The 19122-nt window shown below is 57.0% G+C and overlaps 1 protein-coding gene across 1 annotated transcript in view; it reads right to left on the reverse strand.

Moving 5' to 3' along the window:
* The window catches only part of ARHGAP44 (Rho GTPase activating protein 44), an 84390-nt gene that overhangs the window by 1786 nt on the left and 63482 nt on the right, over positions 1 to 19122 (reverse strand). Inside the window, 4 exon segments of the mRNA XM_047090125.1 lie at positions 3449 to 3829; positions 6079 to 6236; positions 9783 to 10025; positions 10757 to 10774. Of these exon segments, the coding sequence (XP_046946081.1) occupies positions 3449 to 3829; positions 6079 to 6236; positions 9783 to 10025; positions 10757 to 10774 (800 nt within the window).

The raw sequence follows: 19122 nt of genomic DNA on the forward strand, positions 1-19122 counted from the left end.
TGCGGGCACTGAAGGATCATGCCTTCTGGGAGCCGATCAGGAAGACTGTGCCCGAGGAAACCGGGCTCAGCATGCGGAACTCTGGGCCTCTGCGGGCCCCAAGCCCAGGCGGCTCCTCAGAGCCGGTAGCTAGGTGCACACGGGAGGTGGTGGACCCAGGGGGTGGCCGGGGGGCGGGGCAGAACCAAGGCCCCGGGGGTGCTCCGCCCCCCCTCACCCCGCTTGGCCAGCTTCCTTTCTGGCCCCACACAGCCTTGCCTTCAACCTGGGCCTGGAGGACAGGGACGTGTTCCTAGAAGGGGTGGCCCTGGGCCAGCCTCCGGGGTGGGGGAGGGAGGATGGGGGGGGCTCTTTGGGGTATTTTTTGAAACCAACATTCAGCCCAAGGACAGACAGACATTCGGACGTACAAACATAGAAGCTCTGGGACAAACGTCCTTCTGTTTGTCACCCCGCCCCCCGAACGGTCCTCAAAGCGTCCTTCCAACCCGTCTTCATCCTACTGAGAGGGGGCCCCAGGCTCAGCTCCCCCTGCCTCCGGGGATGCCTCGTGGCCCCGCCTGGGGACGTCTACCCTGCAGCCTTCTGTCCAGATTCGAAAGCCCGTGCTGTCACCCTGCGGGTGTGGCTGTGGAATCACAGGCTGGCTGCTGACCCGACTGTTCCCTGAGAGCCCGGAGAGAAGGCAGCCCCCTGGCCGGGGGCAGGATGGGGGGGGGGGGACAGGAGCCCCCACCGACTGCCGGGGAGGGGAGACAGCCTCAGAAGCATCTGTTAGGAGACCCGGGGCGGGGGGGGAGGAGGAGGGCCCAGGACACCCTCGGCTGTGCCTGTCCCCAGTCTCCACAGGACCAAGGGCCTGGCAGCTTCCACGGAGGGCTGGCCCCCGGGGGGAGAGCCGCCCCTTCTTACTGAGACCAGAACAGCGGCTTTCCTCGCTTTTCCTTTTGAGCATCTAGTCCCTGTGGGCAGAGGAGACCGGGCAGAAACCGGGGGGAATGCTCCCCAAACCCTGAGTTAGGAAGGACCAGGCCGGCCGTAGACACTGGGGCGAACAAGCCCAGGCTGAACCCACCGCGGCGGATTCTTCGGGCCTCGCCGGCTGCGTCGGCCCAGAGGACAAGTTAGAGCCCCCGTGGGAAAGTGGGGGTCCGCCAGGGGGACCTCACTGCCATGGGGACCCCGTCCCCGCAGCACCGGGCGGGACCCTCACGGGACACCCGCCCGAGCCAAGGCCCACGCTGTCGCGCCTGCACTCGTAAACCACAGGGAGAGGGCGCCCGGTGCCTGGGGGTGGGGGTGGGGGCGGAGAAGGTGGGGGGAGCGGCTAAGCCTGCTTGCGGACTTCCTCCCCGGGACCCAGCGCGAAGCCAGCCAGACCCCACGAGGCTAGCGGTCCCCCGAAAGCCAGAGGGGCTCGCGGGCGTCCCCGAGGCCGGGGAGGGCGCGGAGTGGAGCTGCCATGCGGGCGGGTCGGAGCCACATGCAGAGCCGGGCGCGCCGTGGCCCCGGGGGCCGCTTACCCTGAAATCCCCCTCACGCGCATCCGCAACCGCGGCCCTCCCGTCACACGGCTGCAGGAACACAACGACAGGATTCGGAGAGAGGAATAAACACGATGAGACAAGAACGGGACAAAAAACTACGCCGAGCAGGACAGTCCGTCGGGCCGCGCCCCAAGTGTCACAGAGGAGGCCCGTGCGGACGGACAGGACGACAGCGTGCTGCAAAGAACACGGACACGCCACGACGTGGGGGCCGCCCCTCAGAGCCTTCCACTGCCCACATTAGGCCCCCGAATTTGTCCTCTGATGGTGTCACCACCCGTCCGTCTCTGTCCAGGGGCAGCCCAAGCTCCTTCCGCTGCTTCCGGCATCAACGATGCCACCCCGCGTCCCTTCCCTGGGGTGGCTGGAGGAGCGGCCCCTCGGGCCGACTCCGGGTGACCTCGAGCTCCTGGGGTCACCCGGGCCCCCTCCCCTGTGGAGGCATCACCACCGTCAGCTGCCAGCAGGAGGCGGCACTCACCGTCGATTTTCAGGGAGGAATTTCCTGTATGTTTTACAAGCCTCGGGGCAGCCGTCAGCGGCTGTACCTTGGACCTTAATCACACCCCAAAATAAAGCCAAAGCACCAGAGGCTGCTCCCCGCAACGTTCCAATCTCCCCACCCGCCCCAACCGCTCGGATCAGACAAGCCCAAGGGCGCTGGACCCCGCAGGCTCGCCCTCCCTCGTGACCCAGGTGGAAAAAAACCTCACTCCTGGGGGAGGGGGGCGGGGGGGGGGAACGGGTAAAACTACCATCCCCGTCGGAAATCGCAGGGACCCTGAGACCTAGGACCCCGGACGCGTGCAGGGTACAGTGTGTGGACGCGGTACGTGCACAGGTCACGTGTACTTGGGTGTGGTGTGTACGCATGTGTAGGAATCTGGTACGTAACGTGGACGTGGACGTGGGACGTGCTTGCGTCTGCGCAGGGTCTGCGTGCTGTGCGCGTGAATCCGGGGGATGTGCACGCACACCCCAAGCCGCCTCGGCTTCTGCTCCTTGGGACGACACAGGAGAGACACGCCCGGGCCCCGCCGCCCGGCCAGACGCAGCCCGGTTCCAGGCCGAGACACGGCCCGGCGCCCTGCCTGCCTCCCTGACCGAGGAAAACGCTCGAAGGACTTGGGCGGCCACCGCAGAGAGTCCCTAACGTCACGTGGTCGAGCGCGCCTGGGGAGACGGTTCAAAAATACCCTCTTTCTCCAACCCACAAACGGGTTCTGCTGAATGCGGCATTCGTGATGTCGCGCTTTTACGTTTTCTCTGTTGGGGTGGGGGGCGGGGATAGCTCCATCTTTAATTTTTAAACTTCAGGCAAAACTAAATGGAGCGGTTGTGGGCTCGTCCGACAAGCACCTCGAAGAGCCGGGATGGCGGGGCGGGAATACGCATCTTTCCTGAAACCGACCCTCCCCTGAGCGTGGCTGGAAACGCATTTTTCTGATGAGGCTGATTTCCTTAAGAGGGAAACACCGCCTCTGGTTCCCGGCCTCTGTTCTCAAGGTCGGGGTCTGCAACTGCGCCTGCACGTGGGCTCTGGCCGAGGCAAGCGGCCAGTACACTCACCTGCGCTTACGCGCTGGCTGGCCTGGATCCCAGTCCGGCCCCCACCCTCCCCTGAAGCCCCATCCCGAGGACTCGGTGCTCAGCCCCCAGGTTCCGAACGGAATCCGGAATCGGAACCCCGTGCCGGCAGGGGTTCCACGGGGAGAAATGCCATCGGGCGCGCTTCCTGCGGGACAATCTGGATCGGCTGACCTCGTGGCGGGGGAGGATGGGGGGGGGGGGCTCCCCGGGCCCCAGCGCAGCTTGTCGACGGACAGTGGCGCCAGTGACCCGGTCCACCGGGCACAGCCAGCTGAGCGCGGAAAAGCATGCGGGCACCGCGGCTCGGTTACCTGTAGACATGCTCTCCCCGGGGGCCACGCCATCCAGCACGGGGTGCTCCGTGGACTGCGGACTCGGGGCCGGCAGGCTGACCGTAGGAGGCTGAGGGGGCGGCAGCGTGGGTCTCTGTCGGGGCTTGGGGGTGGGCCGAGACTTGGCCGCGGCGCTCGTGAAGCCGGCGGGGGAGGCCAGGGCAGGGGCCGCGGCGGCCGGGGAGAGCTGGCCGGAGGCCAGGGAGTACCCCTGAGGGTAACTCAGTCCGTAGGGCGAGGGGGTGCTCGGGGGCGTGGGGGACAGGCTGAGAGGGGACGGCTGGCCGGCAGACTGGTCAGCCACGGCCCCCGGCTGGCCGAAGGGGACCTTGGGCGGGATGGGTGCCAGCTTCTTGGAAACTGGAAGAGAAAACGCAAGAACACACACGCGCGAGGTTGTGACGCGTGCCCGTTGTCGGCCCAGCCTCGCCACCCCCCTGGCCCCCGCTCCCCCCCCCCCCCCCCCCCCCCCCCGCCCTCGCCACCCCCGCGCGCAGCCGGTACAGCTTTTAGAGATCCACCCAGAACCGCAAGCTTTCGTGCCTTCCCATCTGCGCTAGTCTCTCCCCCTCCGCCCTGGGTCCCTGCCGTGACGCACACGTGGCCCCAGCCAAGCCCGAGAGCGCGCTGCCCACGCACGGCCAGTGGCCGGCTGCCCAGCGTCCTCTCGTGGCTTCCGAGAGGTGACAGGTGTCCAGAGTGCACTGGGAAGGGGCAGTCTGCGACACGGGGTCCGACAAGGACGATCAGAGCTCACTTGGAGACACGGGGGACCCTGGAGCTGGGCAGGGGGCCGGGGCCGGGCGTCTGGGGACTTCTGGCTGAACCTGCCCACTGGCTCCTGGCTCCGGGCAGAGCAACCGACGGCCGCAGAAGCCCAGCGTCTCTCTCGCCTTCTCTGTCCTTTCCCGGTCCTTCCTCGGAACCCTGTCTACTCTCCTCCGACGTGGTTTTCTCTCCAGAATTGTACCCTCTGGGCAAAGACCACCCAGGCATACCGCCCCAACCCCTCTTTTTATTTCCTTGACCGTGCTACGGGATGGCAGATACTTTACAAATTACAGATGAACCGGTAAGAAGGACAAAATCCAGCACTTGGATGACCCCGCTGATGTGCAGACGTTTTGAGAAAGCGATCGCTAACGTGGCAGAATCAGGTGAGGGCTGCTGGGGGCAGCGCTGATTCCAGAAGAAACTGCCTTTTAGATGCTCCAGGAGGCACCGAGGACTCTTCTCCCTACTCCCCGCTTCCCACCCCCCATCTTGGAACCAAATCTATTCTAATGCGCTCCCTGGGCTCTGCCGGGGTGCGGAGTGGACAAGGACGGTCTCACCAACCTGGGGTCAGGTCCCTACCTCGTCTTACCCACTGCAGTTTATTTCAACCTCCTCCACACAATGGACAGGGCAGTCTATCCCGCACGGGTTGTAGTGGTTACACAGCATCATTCATGGAGAGCAGCAACCAGGACCCGTAACAAAACCACTGCTCAGCCAGACAGCCCCCGCGAGGACAGCCGGGGCTCGCGACGGCGGAGTGGCTGCTGCTGGAACGACTCAGGGTGGGCGGCGAGCGGAGACCCTAGGCACCGAGGCTCGAGCACAAGCTGGGGGGAGGGGAGTGCCAGGTGACGGCACCATGTCTGTGATGACATTGACCACTCCTTGGTGGCTGCGGGACTGGGCCATGACATAAAGCTGGAGGCACGGTGTGAAAAGACGAAGGGGGCTTAAAAACACACAAAAAAGCTTGGGGCGCCGGGGTGGCTCAGTGGGTTGAGTGTCTGACTCTTGGTTTCGGCTCAGGTCACAATCTCACGGTTCGTGGGTTCAAAGCCCCACGTCGGGCTCTGTGTGCTGACAACACAGAGCCTGCTTGGGATTCTCTCTCGCCCTCTCTCTCTGTCCCTCCCCTGCTCACACTCCGTCTCTCTCTCAAAAATAAACAAACTTCAAAAACATTTTTTAAAAAATTAAAAAAAAAAAACAAGGTTACTACACATTCCGTGCTGCTCCCCATTTATGAAACGTCCCCACAGAGCAGCTCGTTAGCTTCCGGAAAGTCATTCCAGAGAGAATAACTGGGCCTTTTACAGTACGCTCCATGGAAGATTCTGGGTTGGGCGGCTCATGGGTCCGCCTTCCCAAACAGAAACATGGAAGGTCAGGACTCCTATGGAAACAGTCCCGATTCCCTCGGGAACCTTCCAGAAACAATCTGTGGAACCTTCCAGAAACGATCCCAGGGGTAGGCAGCTGTGCGCCAGTGTCTCTGGGCTCCTGCCGAAGACGCCACATAGCATCTTAAACGATGGCAGTAGGGCCCGGAAGGGTCCTTGAAGACCCGTGCCATCCTGGGCAATGATATCTACACAGAGGTCTTAGTGTACGAGAACCGATGCCCTGGGTACACTGTTCAAATGAGTCGAAGAAGGAATAAATATGAAGTGGGCCCTCTCCGAGCTGGTTAACTTCCAAAAGCTCTCACGCCCGGCCCAGGGACGTCTCGCTAAGTCCGCGGTTTCTCAATATCCACACCCGCCGAGGGACACGAGCGTCCAGGCAGTGTCCCAGGCCCGAGACCCACGCGAAGGGTGGCGGTGACGTACCTTTCCGAAGAGTGTGAGGGCTCTGGTCTGGGGGCAGCTGGCTGGGGCTGGCGCCTGGCGGGGCCCCTGGCTGGGTCCCCGTACAGGGCGTCCCCTGGCTGGAGCCTGGACTTCCTTTCTGCCCAGATCCAGGAGAAAGCTCCTTGCTTTTCGAAGCGCTGGAATAGAAGCACACAGGATAAGAAAGCCCCTGAACTCGGGCAGGTGCAGCGTCTGCCTGTGGGTCGCAGTCCCGCGTGCTCCTCCGGGCCAGCTCCGGTCTGCCCCACGCCCTTCATGATGCCTTCAGAGATACTCCTGGAGGCCACTGTCCCTTCCTGGGCTCTGGGGGCCTGGGTGCTGCTCCCATCTCCACATCCGTGGCCCCCACTGCCAGCCCCCTCTCCATGCCTGTGCCCTCTGTCCACCAGGAGACCATGAGCATCTCCACTCTATCCTGTGATCGACACGGGGGTTCTTGGACACCCTGACATGGGAACACCTAGCTGCTCTTGGTGTTTCTGTGTCCACGGCATAGCAGGGCCAAGAGGGCTTCCCTGGGTCACTGTGTGACATGGGGGCTCCCTGCGGGGCCTTGTGGCCCTGGCTGTCTGCTGATTTCCCTGACCTCCACCACAGCCCCAAGCCGAGTAGGGCTTCTGGAACCCATCCTGGGGACGAGCGAGTCCCAGCAGGTGGAAGGGTTAACACAGTCCTCGTCTGTGTTTCCAAATGTGGCCAGCTCAAGTCCCAGGCCCCCCGGCTTAGGCGGCGTAAGGGCCAATGGGAGTGAGGGCCTCTGACGTCCCTTGAATTGACAAAGGGACACCTGGGTCACCGTGTCCCAAAGGGGATTCATCCTTCACTGCTGGCTTTCCGCCAGGCATGGTCCTAAGCATCAAGTGCATGTTAAGAGACACCCTACTCCACGCCACAGAATAGGGACAGCAGATACACGGCCAGCTCATCACTCCGCCCCATCCCCCACTACGCCCTCCAAGGCAGACATTCCTAGTTGATCTCCAGATGTCCCCTCTGCTGGGGTTCCCCACGCGGTGCTCCAGGAGGCCCCTGGCAAACCAGGGTTTAAGCTACCTGCCAGCCGTACAGGAAACCGCCTGGACTCTGATGCCCTCGGGTAGGGTGTGGGGATGGGAACCTCAGTCCTTCACCCTGGCCACCTCTTCCCCACGACCAGAGACAGAGCCTAAATCTATCTCGAGGCCCCAACTATGAGAGCTACAGATATGGCACCCCTTCCCACCGGGGTTCGGTGAGAAGGGCTGGGAGGCAGGGGCCGGGGCTGGGAGAGCAAACGCCAAAGTACAACTGGTTTTCCCCACGTGAAGGAGTGAAGGGAGCACCACGTCCAAGGCCGTGGTAAACTCTCCCCCTTCTCGGGGGGGAAGTTTCAAACCACACGTGGGTAAGCCCCCTCTCCGCCCCCCAAAAAAGCCATTTCATCCAGAGGGTCTGGAAGGGCAACTCCTTTCTCTGTGCTGTTAACAAAAACAGTGAAACCCTCGAGCGCCCTTGGCTCACTCTGGTGAGGCAAGAATCTGTCTTTTATTCTTCCTCAGACCCAGCGTCATCAGACACCCAGGTATTCAGGCCAAGTATCTATCCATCCTTCCTTCCACCTCTACCGCCGTTAAAACAGTAAAAGAAAACACAAAAGCGGCAAAGAATCTGCTTCTTGTGGGATTCCAGACTCTTCTTCCTTAAGATTGGTAAGACACCTGCCCATGGAATGTAGGGACCAAGCAGCTCACACGTCTTTGCCCCGCCCAGCTGATGCACCCCGCCCCCCCCAGAAACAAGTCTTTACCTACTTACTAGCCTTGCTGGTTTCTCCCCAGCACAGGTGCAGCTGACCCAGTGGGGAGAGGTGGGGTGTAAGGTAGTTACTAGGAGCGCTACATGGAGAAGGCCCAGGGAAGGGCCCGCTCAAGGACACGTTAGTTCTGAGGACACAGGACTCAGCGAGCTGGGGCGCAAAGGGGGCGGGAAGCAGAGTCTGGGGTCAGAGTTAATGCCGAGCAGATGAGCGGGAGGCCGAGGCTGAGCCTGGCTGGAGAGAGCCGCCAGGCCTGGAGGTTTGGGGGAGGGGGCGTGCTGGGGAGAGGGGTGCACGGAGAGGCTCGAGCAAGCCAGAGGGAGGAGGGAAGGGCCTGACATCCTGGGGAGGCAGCCGGTGGGGGGGGGGGGTGGTGGCGCGTAACAGGAATCTGGCAACTGGAGGCAACATCATCTGAGCTGCAAACGTCCACAACACAGAAAAAAACAAAAACAAAAACTCCAATGGAACACCCGTCTGTACTGGAAAGAATCCATGTGGGGGAGAGAAGAAGAGAGGTAGGAGACAAACAGAAACGCTGGTGCCCAAAGGAAAGCGACAGCTGGTTACCCCGAGAGAAAGGGGCAGGAGGGTGTATGGCTGTAGAGAGACGAGAATGGCCTCTTGGTTACTCTGATCCAGCGGGTCATGTCCCCTGCCCGTGAGCGACTCTCAAGGCCACCCAGCGGTGACATTCCGGGACACCTTCAGAGGCTGGGGGAATCCACCTTTGAGGGGCATTTCCTAGAAATGTTGTTTCTACGCCAAACAGCGTTTAGCCCCAAGTGTTGGTTCAGGCTCAGTTGGTTAAGTGCCCGACTCTCGGTTTCAGCTTGGGTCATGATCTCGTGGTTCGTGGGTTTGAGCCCCCCATCGGGCTCCATGCTGATCGTGCAGAGCCTGCTTAGGATTCTTTTTCCCTCTCTGCTCCTCCCCTGGTTGCTCTCGCTTTCTCTCCCTCTCTCAAAACAAATGAAATAAAATGAAATGAAATAAAAGAGTAAAATAAAATAAATAAAAAATAAAAGTTTGGCTTCCCGAAGTCTCCAACAAAAATTTTCCAGCAGCAGCAGCCACGGGGGAACGCTGCGTCCCCTAACAGAACGCAGAGGCGTCTGATTTTTCCCAGAACACGTGGAAACACCCAGCAAAGCAGTCTTGGGGCATTCCCACTTCTAGGATACCCCTTTCAAGGAAGGGCCAGACGAGGAAGGGCCAAAGTCTCTCTCCCCTGTGACCCCGGGGTGGCCGTCGCTGGGACGGGACTGCCTGAAGAGCACCGATCACACGTTTCCTCCTTGGATGGACCCAGTCCTCCATAAATGCTCACTGCACTGGCGGCGCCCTGAGCTGGTCTGCTTTCTCCCCCCCTGGAAAGAATGGAAACTCCACCCGGCAGCAGGCTGCACGGGCCACCAGGCCCAGGGAGGCCATCTGACTTCCTCTCCAACTTCCCCGATCTGCGCCCAGGAAACTAGGCAGTGAGAACGCCGCAGAGGAGAGAGAGGGAGAAATACTGAAACTCCGTATTTCGAAACCGGAAGTATTTACAGCCCAGGAAGCAAGCGGACAGGAGAGCGGGAAGCTTCGATCTCTCACGGATTTTAAGAGCTGCCACCTTGGCCGTCTGCTGGCGGAGGGAGTGGGGGAGGGGGAGGGGGAGGGAATGCTATTCTCGGGAAGCCTGGGCTCGGTCTGAAAATCCGGGGAGCTGGGAATCAGCAGGTGCCGGCGTGACGCGCGAAGCCAAACGCGAAGGCTCAGGCACGGGGAAAGTGACAGCAGCCGGAGGCCCCCCCCCCCAGAGCGGGTGCAGCGACCCCCCCCCCCCCCGCCCCGCGCAGGCGCGCAGCCAGCCCGGCACCCCCCCCCCCCTCCCCCGGCTTACCTGGTGCGCTCCACCCCGGGCTGGAGCCCCAAGCCCGACGGCGAAAGCGAGGGGGCCGCCACCGCCGCCGCCACCGCGGGGCCGTCCGGGGGCTGCTCCGGGAGCGGCGAAGGCAGAGGCGCGGCAGCCAGCTCGGCGGGCGGCGCGGGGGGCTGCATGGTGGGCGGGGCGCAGGACGCCTTCCTGCCGGCCGAGGAGCCTCTTCGGGCCACCCAGGACGTGTCCATGACCCGCACGCCCATGCTGGCGAGGGACACAAAGACAGCCGCTTTAGCCGCGCGTGACGGGGGTGGGGCTCCCTCCCCCGCGCGGCGGACACATTCAAGCACGTCCGCTGGGAGAACAGCAGCGAAGCCTTAGCGACCCTCCTGGGCGCCCCGGGGAAGCGAGGCCGGGCCGCCGCCGCGCCCCCTGCCGGAGGCTCCGGGGTCCCCCAGCCGCGCGCACCAGCGGCCCCCGGCGTTTCCACCCTCTGCCAAAGCCAGCTGGCCTTAGATCTGCGTGTGGACTCCAAAGCTGTCCCCCAGAGCAGAATGCAGCCTCTCTGGGGGCACTCGCTTCCCCCCCCCCCCCCAAAACGAGTGAGAGATGGAGATGAGAAGGGCAGGGAGCAGCATCGCACTAGAACATGGCACTGACCAGCAGGACACATCTAAACGTCCGTCCTTCCTTTTGTCACTTGGGGTCTAGAGCACAGGCCCGAGTCCGGACTCCCGCACTGGCCCCAGGACCCTGGCCCGGCTGCAACCCCTACAGGCCCCAGCCGCTCGTCTCTGCCGCAGGGAAGGGGCTGATCGTGCCTATTGGTCACTCCGGGTTCCGATTCGCTTTTAACCACCGAGCCGCAGCTTCCATTAAAGCCGGCCAAGCACCCAAACACGGCACATTCACCCTCTCGCGGAGCTCACTAAGGCATGGCTTGCTTTGTTTTCAGAGATTGAACGTGACCTCGTGGCTACCCGAGAATACCGTACCTTTGGATTTTCCTAAGGCTGCAGGGACAGAAACATACAGATATTAGTGTCAAAAAAACTATGCCTTCCTTTGGACACACAGGTTGCCGGGGTCGGGGTCTGAGAGCCGGGCCTTTACGGTGCCGTGAAATGCTTTCAATTGACTTGGCCTCTCTAGTTCGAGCGACTCTTCTGATTGGGCCAAGGTTGTATCCTACCAAGCTCACAGGTGAATAGAGAGAGAATCTGGAGGGCTGATATTGGTGTGGGTAGGAGTACGGGTTGGGGGGAGAGGGTGTCGTAAGGGAGAAGAAAGAAATCGGTGGAAATTGCCATCTGCCGGCTTCTAAGTTACATGGTTTAGAAGGCTATTCATTCTGGGGCGCCTGGGTGGCTCAGTCGGTTAAGCGTCTGACTCTTGATTTTGGCTCAGGTCATGATCTCACTGTTCGTGAGTCAAGCCTCCATTGGGCTCTGCGCAGACAGCTCGGAGCCTGCTTGGGATTCTCTCTCTTCCTCTCTCTCTCTGCCCCTCCCCCACTCACGCTTTCTCTCTCTTCCCCCAAATAAATAAACATTAAAAGAAAAAAAGTTTTAGAAGGCTGTAAGTTCTTTCCGTCGCTCTAGGAGGTAACTGGTACCGTGGTGTGAAGTCAAGACTTTCGCCGTCTAAGCCAAGACCTGATTATTTCCAGTACTAGGGAGACGCAAACATTTGTGCGACGAGGAAACCTTCCAGCCTCCATGTCTGCCGTGTATCTGCACAGGGGGGTGTGGGTATGGGGGTGATCTCGTGCTTACTCTGACCCACCCCAGTCAGAAGCACAGACCTATTACCGTGAATTCTGTCCACCCTGAAAGGGCTTTTACTTTAGACACGAGCACCAACATTAAACAAACAAACAAACAAAAGGTTCAAGTTCCTAGACTGGTTGTTGCAGGTGGGATTTGGGTCCTTGAAGGAAACGTGCCTCAGGATGGAGCAGGGTCAGTAAAAGCAGAGCACACACGAGGATGGGGACAGCTTCCTGACACTCGTCCCTCCATAAGATCCCCGGAGGTCTTTTCTCGTCCTGTGTCATGGTTACTATTTCTCATCTCCCGTGGAGGGCACCTGGGGGATTAGGGGGCTGGATGCCTGGGTCTCTTTCCAGGACCTACTAGTTTTCAAGTCATATCGGGTCTGAGGAACCCCCCCGTCTCCCCCCCAATAAATAAGCACCTTCTCCAGGAGCTCCAGAATCGCTCCTGGAGGCCACTCGAAACTCTAGGACAAGGTCCAGCTGCACACCCTGGTGTTTAAAGGGGACTGCAGGGGAGCAGCATTAGGCTCCAGAAATTATCAGGATGAAAAGGGCAAAAGGCTTAGTCTCAGCAGAGGAAGGGAAATGACAGGGCTTAGCTGTGGCAGTAGGTGAGGGTGACACACAGGCAGGATGGTTGCCACAGCGACCAACGGGGGGTGGGTGGCTAAGGATGTCTGTCTGCCCATCACCCCATCTTCTTTACCCTGTGCTCTTTTACTTAGAAGGATCTTTCCAGGGGCCCGTGGGTGGCTCAGTCAAAGGGATGACTTCAGCTCAAGTCACGATCTCAAGGTTTGTGGGTTCAAGTCCCGCGTCGAGCTGTCAGCAACAGAGCCTGGAGCCTGCTTCGGATTCTGTCTCCCTCTCTCTCTGCCCCTCCCCCGCTCATGCTCTGTCCCTCTCTCAAAAGCAAAGATAAAAAAAAAATAAAAAGATCTTTCCAATTTAGGGGAGGGGTGTGCAGCAGGGCGGGGCATGGGCTTCAGGATCAGGGCTCCTGGGGGATGCCTTCTATTTCCAGGGACATCCTCCAGCATCGGCAACCTCCGATACCAGGCTCCCTGGTGATCTGGTTTGCCAAGTGCAACTGGCTTTAGGGTCTGAATCCCAGCTTTTCTCATTATCGTGTGATATGGGTGAGTTACTTAACGTGTCACGTCCTCTGCTCGTTCTCTGTAAGATGGGAGTGATAATGACCCTCCCCCCTCCTCCTCAGGGTCGTCGAGAACAAGCAGGACACTGTGTACAGACCATGGAGCAGCTACTAAGAAACCAGCTAGCAGTGGCCTTGACAATGATGATGCTCTGTCCTTGCAGGTGCCAAGTACAGCCTTTTCTTTCTTAATCTTCATAGAGAACGAAGTAAAGACAGTGAATCCGGCCAGGAGGAGATGGAGATACCATGAAGACCCCATCTGGGTCACGTCACCCGAGTCCACAGGATCTGCCGTGAGATCGTTTCCCCCTCCTAACAAAACCCCAGAGATCAGGGTGGGGGGTTCTCTGGTAGGCGTAAGAGGAACAAACAAGGAATACAGTCCCTTTTCCCCAGGCTCTGGAGTCTTCCAGGAACCTGGTGAGGTGGGCCCGTGTGGGCATCAGAGGGCGGGATGCTGAAAGCCTCCTTGGATGACTGTAGGCATCAGGAATAGAAAAATAAAGAGGGGATCCTCACCTCCCTAAGTGTTACTGCCTAGCCCGGGTCGTCAGGGCAGGAAAGAAGGGAAGAAGAGGGGTCGTCTTGGCTGAAGGGTTCTTTGGGAAGTAAAACCTGTGACGGGCAGCAGGGAACTCGGGCAGAAATGGCCACAACACTCCGCCCCACAGAGGCCTTCCACGTCCCGGGCGGGGGGCTGGGGGGGACGTCCGGCAACCTTCCTCGGTCCTCGGCCAGTCCATTTTGGCTTTAGTGCATCTTCTCTTGCGGAACCAGCCCGAATGCCCACAGCGGGTGGAGCCAAAAAACCATTTCAGGTGTTCTCAGTGAGATGGAACACCATCCACCCAGTGAGTGGAAAGGAAGGGGTTGGTCAGAGTACCTCATGGACGGAGAAGCGTACCCAGGCACGTCGCTATCTTAAAAACGGCACGACGTCACTCAAAATTCCAGCCTGTGTGCTAAAAGCAGCTAACGCTGACCATGTACGGAGGATTGCTCTAAACACTTCATAAGCCAAATTTTATTTAACGCTCAAAGCAACTCTCAGGTGGGTGCCTACTATCATTTCCCCATTTTGCGTATCAAGAAACTGAGGCAGTCAGAGATTAGGTGACCTCCCAAGGTCACGGGGCCAGAATTTGAACTTGGAGAGAGCCTGACCCCAAAGCTCACATGCCGCATGTTCAGAGTATGTAAGGCTTCTTCTTCTCCCACAAGGTGGGTGGACGGAGAGAACGGAAAGGTCAGACCTATAAATGTCTCCTTGGTGCAGGAAAGGAAGTGATGTTCTTGTTTGAAAGCCTGTAACCTGGTAGGCCACACGGGGAAAGCCTAAAGGCCAGAATCTTAAAAATGAAGAGACAAAGGACTGCCTCCGTGGGGGGAGGGAAGGAAAAAACCCAAGTCTGAAAGATGGAAAATCCAGCTGCAAGGACACGTCTACAGGGGTGCCTGGGGGGCTCAGTCGGTTGAGCGTCCGACTCCAGCTCGGGTCATGATCTCACGGTTCGTGGGTTGAAGCCCCATGTCGGGCTCTGTGTCGACAGCTCAGAGCCTGGAGCCTGCTTCCGATTCTGGGTCTCTCTCTCTCTCTCTCTCTCTGCCCTTCCCCTGCTCATGCTCTGTCTCTCAAAAATAAACATTAAAAAAAAAGTAAAAAAAAAAAAAAAAAAGAAAAAAAGAATAGGTAGATTGTCACGGGTTAGCTGTTGCTTTTTGCTTTTTTCCTCTCTGCAGGACAGCTAGCTGCCACGCAGCTCCTGAATCCCCAGTCAGGGACAATCCTAGCCGGAGGTATTAACTAATATATGGCTTTGAAATATTTTAAGTCTAGAGATCTGGAAGGTTTTGATTTTTGTTCTAAAGATCAGTTGCATTGGGCAAAAGCCGGCCAAGGGAGAGGAGACAAGAAATGCGTCTGTCATCAGACGGGAGGCCCTGGGGAATCTGGGTGGCTCTCCAGGCATCCACGGAAGACTTTCAAGTTCAAGGAATGTTTAAGATACACTTGGGGGCCAGGAAGCAGTGGCAGGGGCCTTGGGGGTCACCACATGGTGAGTGACAGGAAACCTAAAAATCCGAAGACTTACCCTTGCCTACATGCACCTGGGAAGGCCAGACTCGGGTTATTTCCAGTCCCTCCAGGGATGATCCCTTTTTTAAATACCTAACAACAAAGTTTCGTAACCTCCCCAGTACAAATAAAGACTGGAGTCATCGGGCCACATTTCTCGGCCCGGGCCTGGGCCAAGAATTTACCTCTCCAAGGTCCATTTGGCCAGTACAAATCCAAAATAGGAGTCAACTTTCCCACTGATACCCAGGATGACTAGGTGAGCTCGTCTGCAGAAGGGTTCAGGTTCTATCGGAAATAAAATGAACGCACCAGACAGACATCCGTGACACGTCTTTTGGGGTCGCTGCCTTCGCTGTTCATCCTCCCCTTCAGGGTCTATAGAACACCTGATAGCCGCAATTACAGAAGCAAGGCCCTTGGACCACTAGCTGTGATTATCACGCGACCGCCGACTTCGATTTAATGAATTTGGGAAACAGAGCACGCCACAGTGCCCTCAGGAAGATCTGTGACACGTGACAGACTCTAAGAGGTCACACGCTAAACCAACTGGTCTCCGTGTGTTGAATCATGTGTGTTAGGAGTCCATTAGACCCCAGACTCCCAAGCCAATATGACCAACAGTGGAACCAGTATTCCAGAAAGCACCATTCACATTGCTCTTGGACCTCCTCAATTAAAGACGCCTATCCCGAGCTGAACATCTAGATGAAGGTCCAGGAGGGTGGGACAAGACCCATCAGAGAGTGGCTGTCACACACAGGCTAAGGATGTGTCGCGCACCAAGCTGAGCTCTAAAGGAGATCATGAGCTCTGGTGGAAAGATCCTTGTAGATTTGTGGGCTGCTGATAGAATACCTCTGACGACCAGACGGCCGTGGGACAAATGAAATGGCGACAGGCAAGTCAGGTTTTAAGACTTGAAAGAGAAGCCACATGTTGGTCTTCTGAGTCGGAAGAGCCAAGGCCACTGGGATTTCTGTGGACAGACTGCTGTCCCGCTGGGACCCAAGAGGCTAGAACTGAGCAGAGGCAGCGGGACAGATGTGCCCCCGGCAGGGTTAAGTGAGGAGAGCGTGAGCCAGAGCCAGAAGGCAGTTAACAGACAGCAGGGAACCCGGTGTGTACGGAATGGGCCGTGTTGGTACCGGTGAGGTCTCTCAAGTATATAACAGGCAGTGGGCTGGGAGCGGAGGCAGAGGGGAGTACAAAGGGGGAGGACCATAGCCATCAGGTAGCGACGTGAGCGAGCAGGGAGGCTCCGCTGTTGACGTCACTTCTCTTCCTGCCTCTGGCCTGTCCACGGGCCTCTCGACCATCCCAGATGAGTTTGTGCAGACCCTGCCGATGCATGCATCTGACAAATGCTCAGGGCCCCTGGGTCCCTCCTGACTAATGGGCAAGAGAGTGTAGACACCTTGGCCAACTCTTTAGGCAGGAGGGTTCACATAAACTATCTGATAGGACCAGGGCGCATGGGTGGCTCAGTCGGTTAAGCATCCGACTTTGGCTCTGGTCACGATCTCATGGTTCGTGAGTTCGAGCCACGCGTCAGGGCTCTGTGCTGACAGCATGGAGCCTGCTTGGGATTCTCTCATTCTCCTTCTCTCTCTCTCTCTCTCTCTCTCTCTCTCTGTCCCTCCCCCTCTTGTGCTCTCTCTTAAAATAATAAACTTAAAAAAAGTTTTTTTTTCAATTGTATCATTGCCAAGTTCTTTATTCAGAATGGCAAAATCTTTCTGTGGTTCGGTGGTTCTCAGCCCTAGATGCATGTTAGAATCAGCCATGACACCTTTAAAAAACCACCAATGCCTGAATCCCAGCCCAGGCCAATTAAATCATCCTAGAGGAATGGGGTTGGGGCCTTAGGACAGCAGTATTCTTTTTTTAAAGCATGTTTTAGCTTTTATTGCATAAGAAGCCACCTTCGAAACAAACCAGCTTATTTATCTGGGTCTCAAATCCACACCTTTGGCAGAGTTTGGCAGGTACGGCTTGTATGTTCTACACGGCACTAGCTGAGATGGTCTGGCTTGGCGAGGACACCTCCCGAGACGATTCCCTTACTGGGTGCTGGCTGTCAGCTCAGTGCTCAGCTGGGGATGAAGGCGGGGTGGGGGGGGGTTCACTTCTCTCCAGTGAGAAGAGTGGAGAGCGCTTGGGCTCCCACATGGTGAGGTACTTGGGTTCCAAGAGCGAGTGCTTGGGAGACCCAGGCACAATCAACAGGGCTCTTTCTGACCCTGTTGAAGTTCTGGTAGATCTCTTCCACCACATTCTGTTAGTTAAGTCACGGACACCAAATCATCGCCAAAGGGAGCGTGGCTAGATTTCAATTCCCAGTGGGAGGAGAACCAAGCACCTGCCGCCATTTTCACCATGACGCCCCGGCACGCATTTGCGGCGAAGGGAGGTGTTAGGGCCCTGTGGCTGCTGTAACAAGTACCACAAAGCTGGGAAATGACAGACATCCATTCTCTCCTAGTCCTGGAGGCCAGGAGTCCAGGATCCGTAGGAATGGGCCGAAGCCAAGGTGTCAGCAGGACTGTGCTCCCTCCAGAGGCTCCAGGACAGAGGCTACGTCTTGGCTCTTCCAGTATTTGGTGGCACATACTACTTAGCACGTGGCCACATCTTTAGATCTCTCTCTGCTCCATTTCTGCATTTTGCCTTCTCTGTGTGCCTATGTCAAATCTTCCGCATTTTAGGACACATGTGATTGCATTGAGGGCCCGCCCTGATAATCCAGAGTGATCCCCTTAGTTCAAGGTCCTCGTTTTAATCACATCTGCAAAAACGCTTTTCCCAATTAAGGTAATATTTACAGGTTCCGTGGTTCAGGACCTGCTATCTTTGGGGGGGGGGTCATTATTCTGCCAACCAGAACAATGAAAAAAGGCTGATGTGAGCTCGTAAATCTGCCTCCAGGTCTTACTAAAGACACTCTGTTTTCTAAGCCATCCTGAATCAGAGGCATCAGGACCAAAGCCTGGAGCTGGGATGGGGGTGAACCACCTTGAATAATGTCTGGGACAAGAGAGCCATCAGCCAGAAACACACTGCTGGCACTGAAGGGGAACTCACCATTTCTTCTAAGTATTGGCCAGTTTTTTTCTTTTCTTTTTTTTTCTTTTCTTTTCTTTTCTTTCTCTCTCCTTTCTCTCTTTTCTTTCTTTCTTTTTCTTTCTTTCTTTCTTTCTTTCTTTCTTTCTTTCTTTCTTGTCTTTCTTTCCTTTTTCTTTCTTTCTTTCCTTCTTCTTTCCTTCTTTCCTCTCTTTTCTTTCTTTCTTTCTTTCTTTCTTTCTTTCTTTCTTTCTTTCCTTTCTTTCTTTTCCTTCCTTCCTTCCTCTTTCTTTCTTTCTTTCTTTCTTTCTTTCTTTCTTTCTTTCTTTTCTTTTCTTTTCTTTTCTTTTCTTTCAGTAATGGCGTTATTGACATACAACTGGTGGTTTTGTTTTTTAACTTGACCAAAACGCTTTGACAAAATGAGCTTTAATTTATCAGTGTTTCAAGGGGTAGTTTGGAGACTTTAACATGTGTCTCATAGATTTGGGGTGCCTGGGTGGCTCAGTTGGTTAAGCGTCTGACTCTTGATTTTAGCTCAGGTCACGATCTCGCAGTTTGTGAGCTCGAGCCCCATGTCAGGCTCTGCACTGACAGCAAAGGGCCTGCTTGGGATTCCCTCTCTTTGTCCCTCCCCTGCTCATGTACTTTCTTTCTCAAAATAAATGAACATTAAAATAAATAAAAGAAAATAAGTGTCTCATAGATTTTAGGAGCTCAGAAATGGGATGAACGTGGAGAATTCCCCTACTATTACTAAAACAACACAGGGACTCAACTGACGTAAATTCCTTTCTTCTCCCCCAGAACATTTACTCACAACCTTGGGGTTCTTGTTCTGTTAAAGCCAGTTAAGATCTGATCATCTGTAAGCCCAATGAACCTTAAAACACCTGTGCCAGTACCCCATTACCCTAAGCTGGGAAGCCCTCTGCTTAATTTAATGTTTAATACAATTTTTTAAAATATTTATTTTGAGAGAAAGAGACAGAGCACAAGCAGGGGGAGGGGCAGAGAGCGGGGGAGACACAGAATGCGAAACAGGTTCCAGGCTCTGAGCTGTCAGCACAGAGCCCAACGTGAGGCTCGAACCCACGAACTGCGAGATGGTGACCTGAGCTGAAGTCGGATGCTTAACCGACTGAGCCACCCAGGCGCCCCAATAAAAATTTTACAATTCATAAATGTATCCGTTTAGGGTGCCAAGAGTAATTCGCATAGTGCATCCCCTATACCCTAAAGGTGCCAGTTTCTGGCTTTCAGTCAGAATTGTATGCAGAAG

Source organism: Lynx rufus, unplaced genomic scaffold (assembly GCF_022079265.1).
Source record: "Lynx rufus isolate CCGP_SWC_20201006 ecotype Redwood Valley unplaced genomic scaffold, mLynRuf1.p SCAF_28, whole genome shotgun sequence".
Lineage (NCBI taxonomy): Eukaryota > Metazoa > Chordata > Mammalia > Carnivora > Felidae > Lynx > Lynx rufus.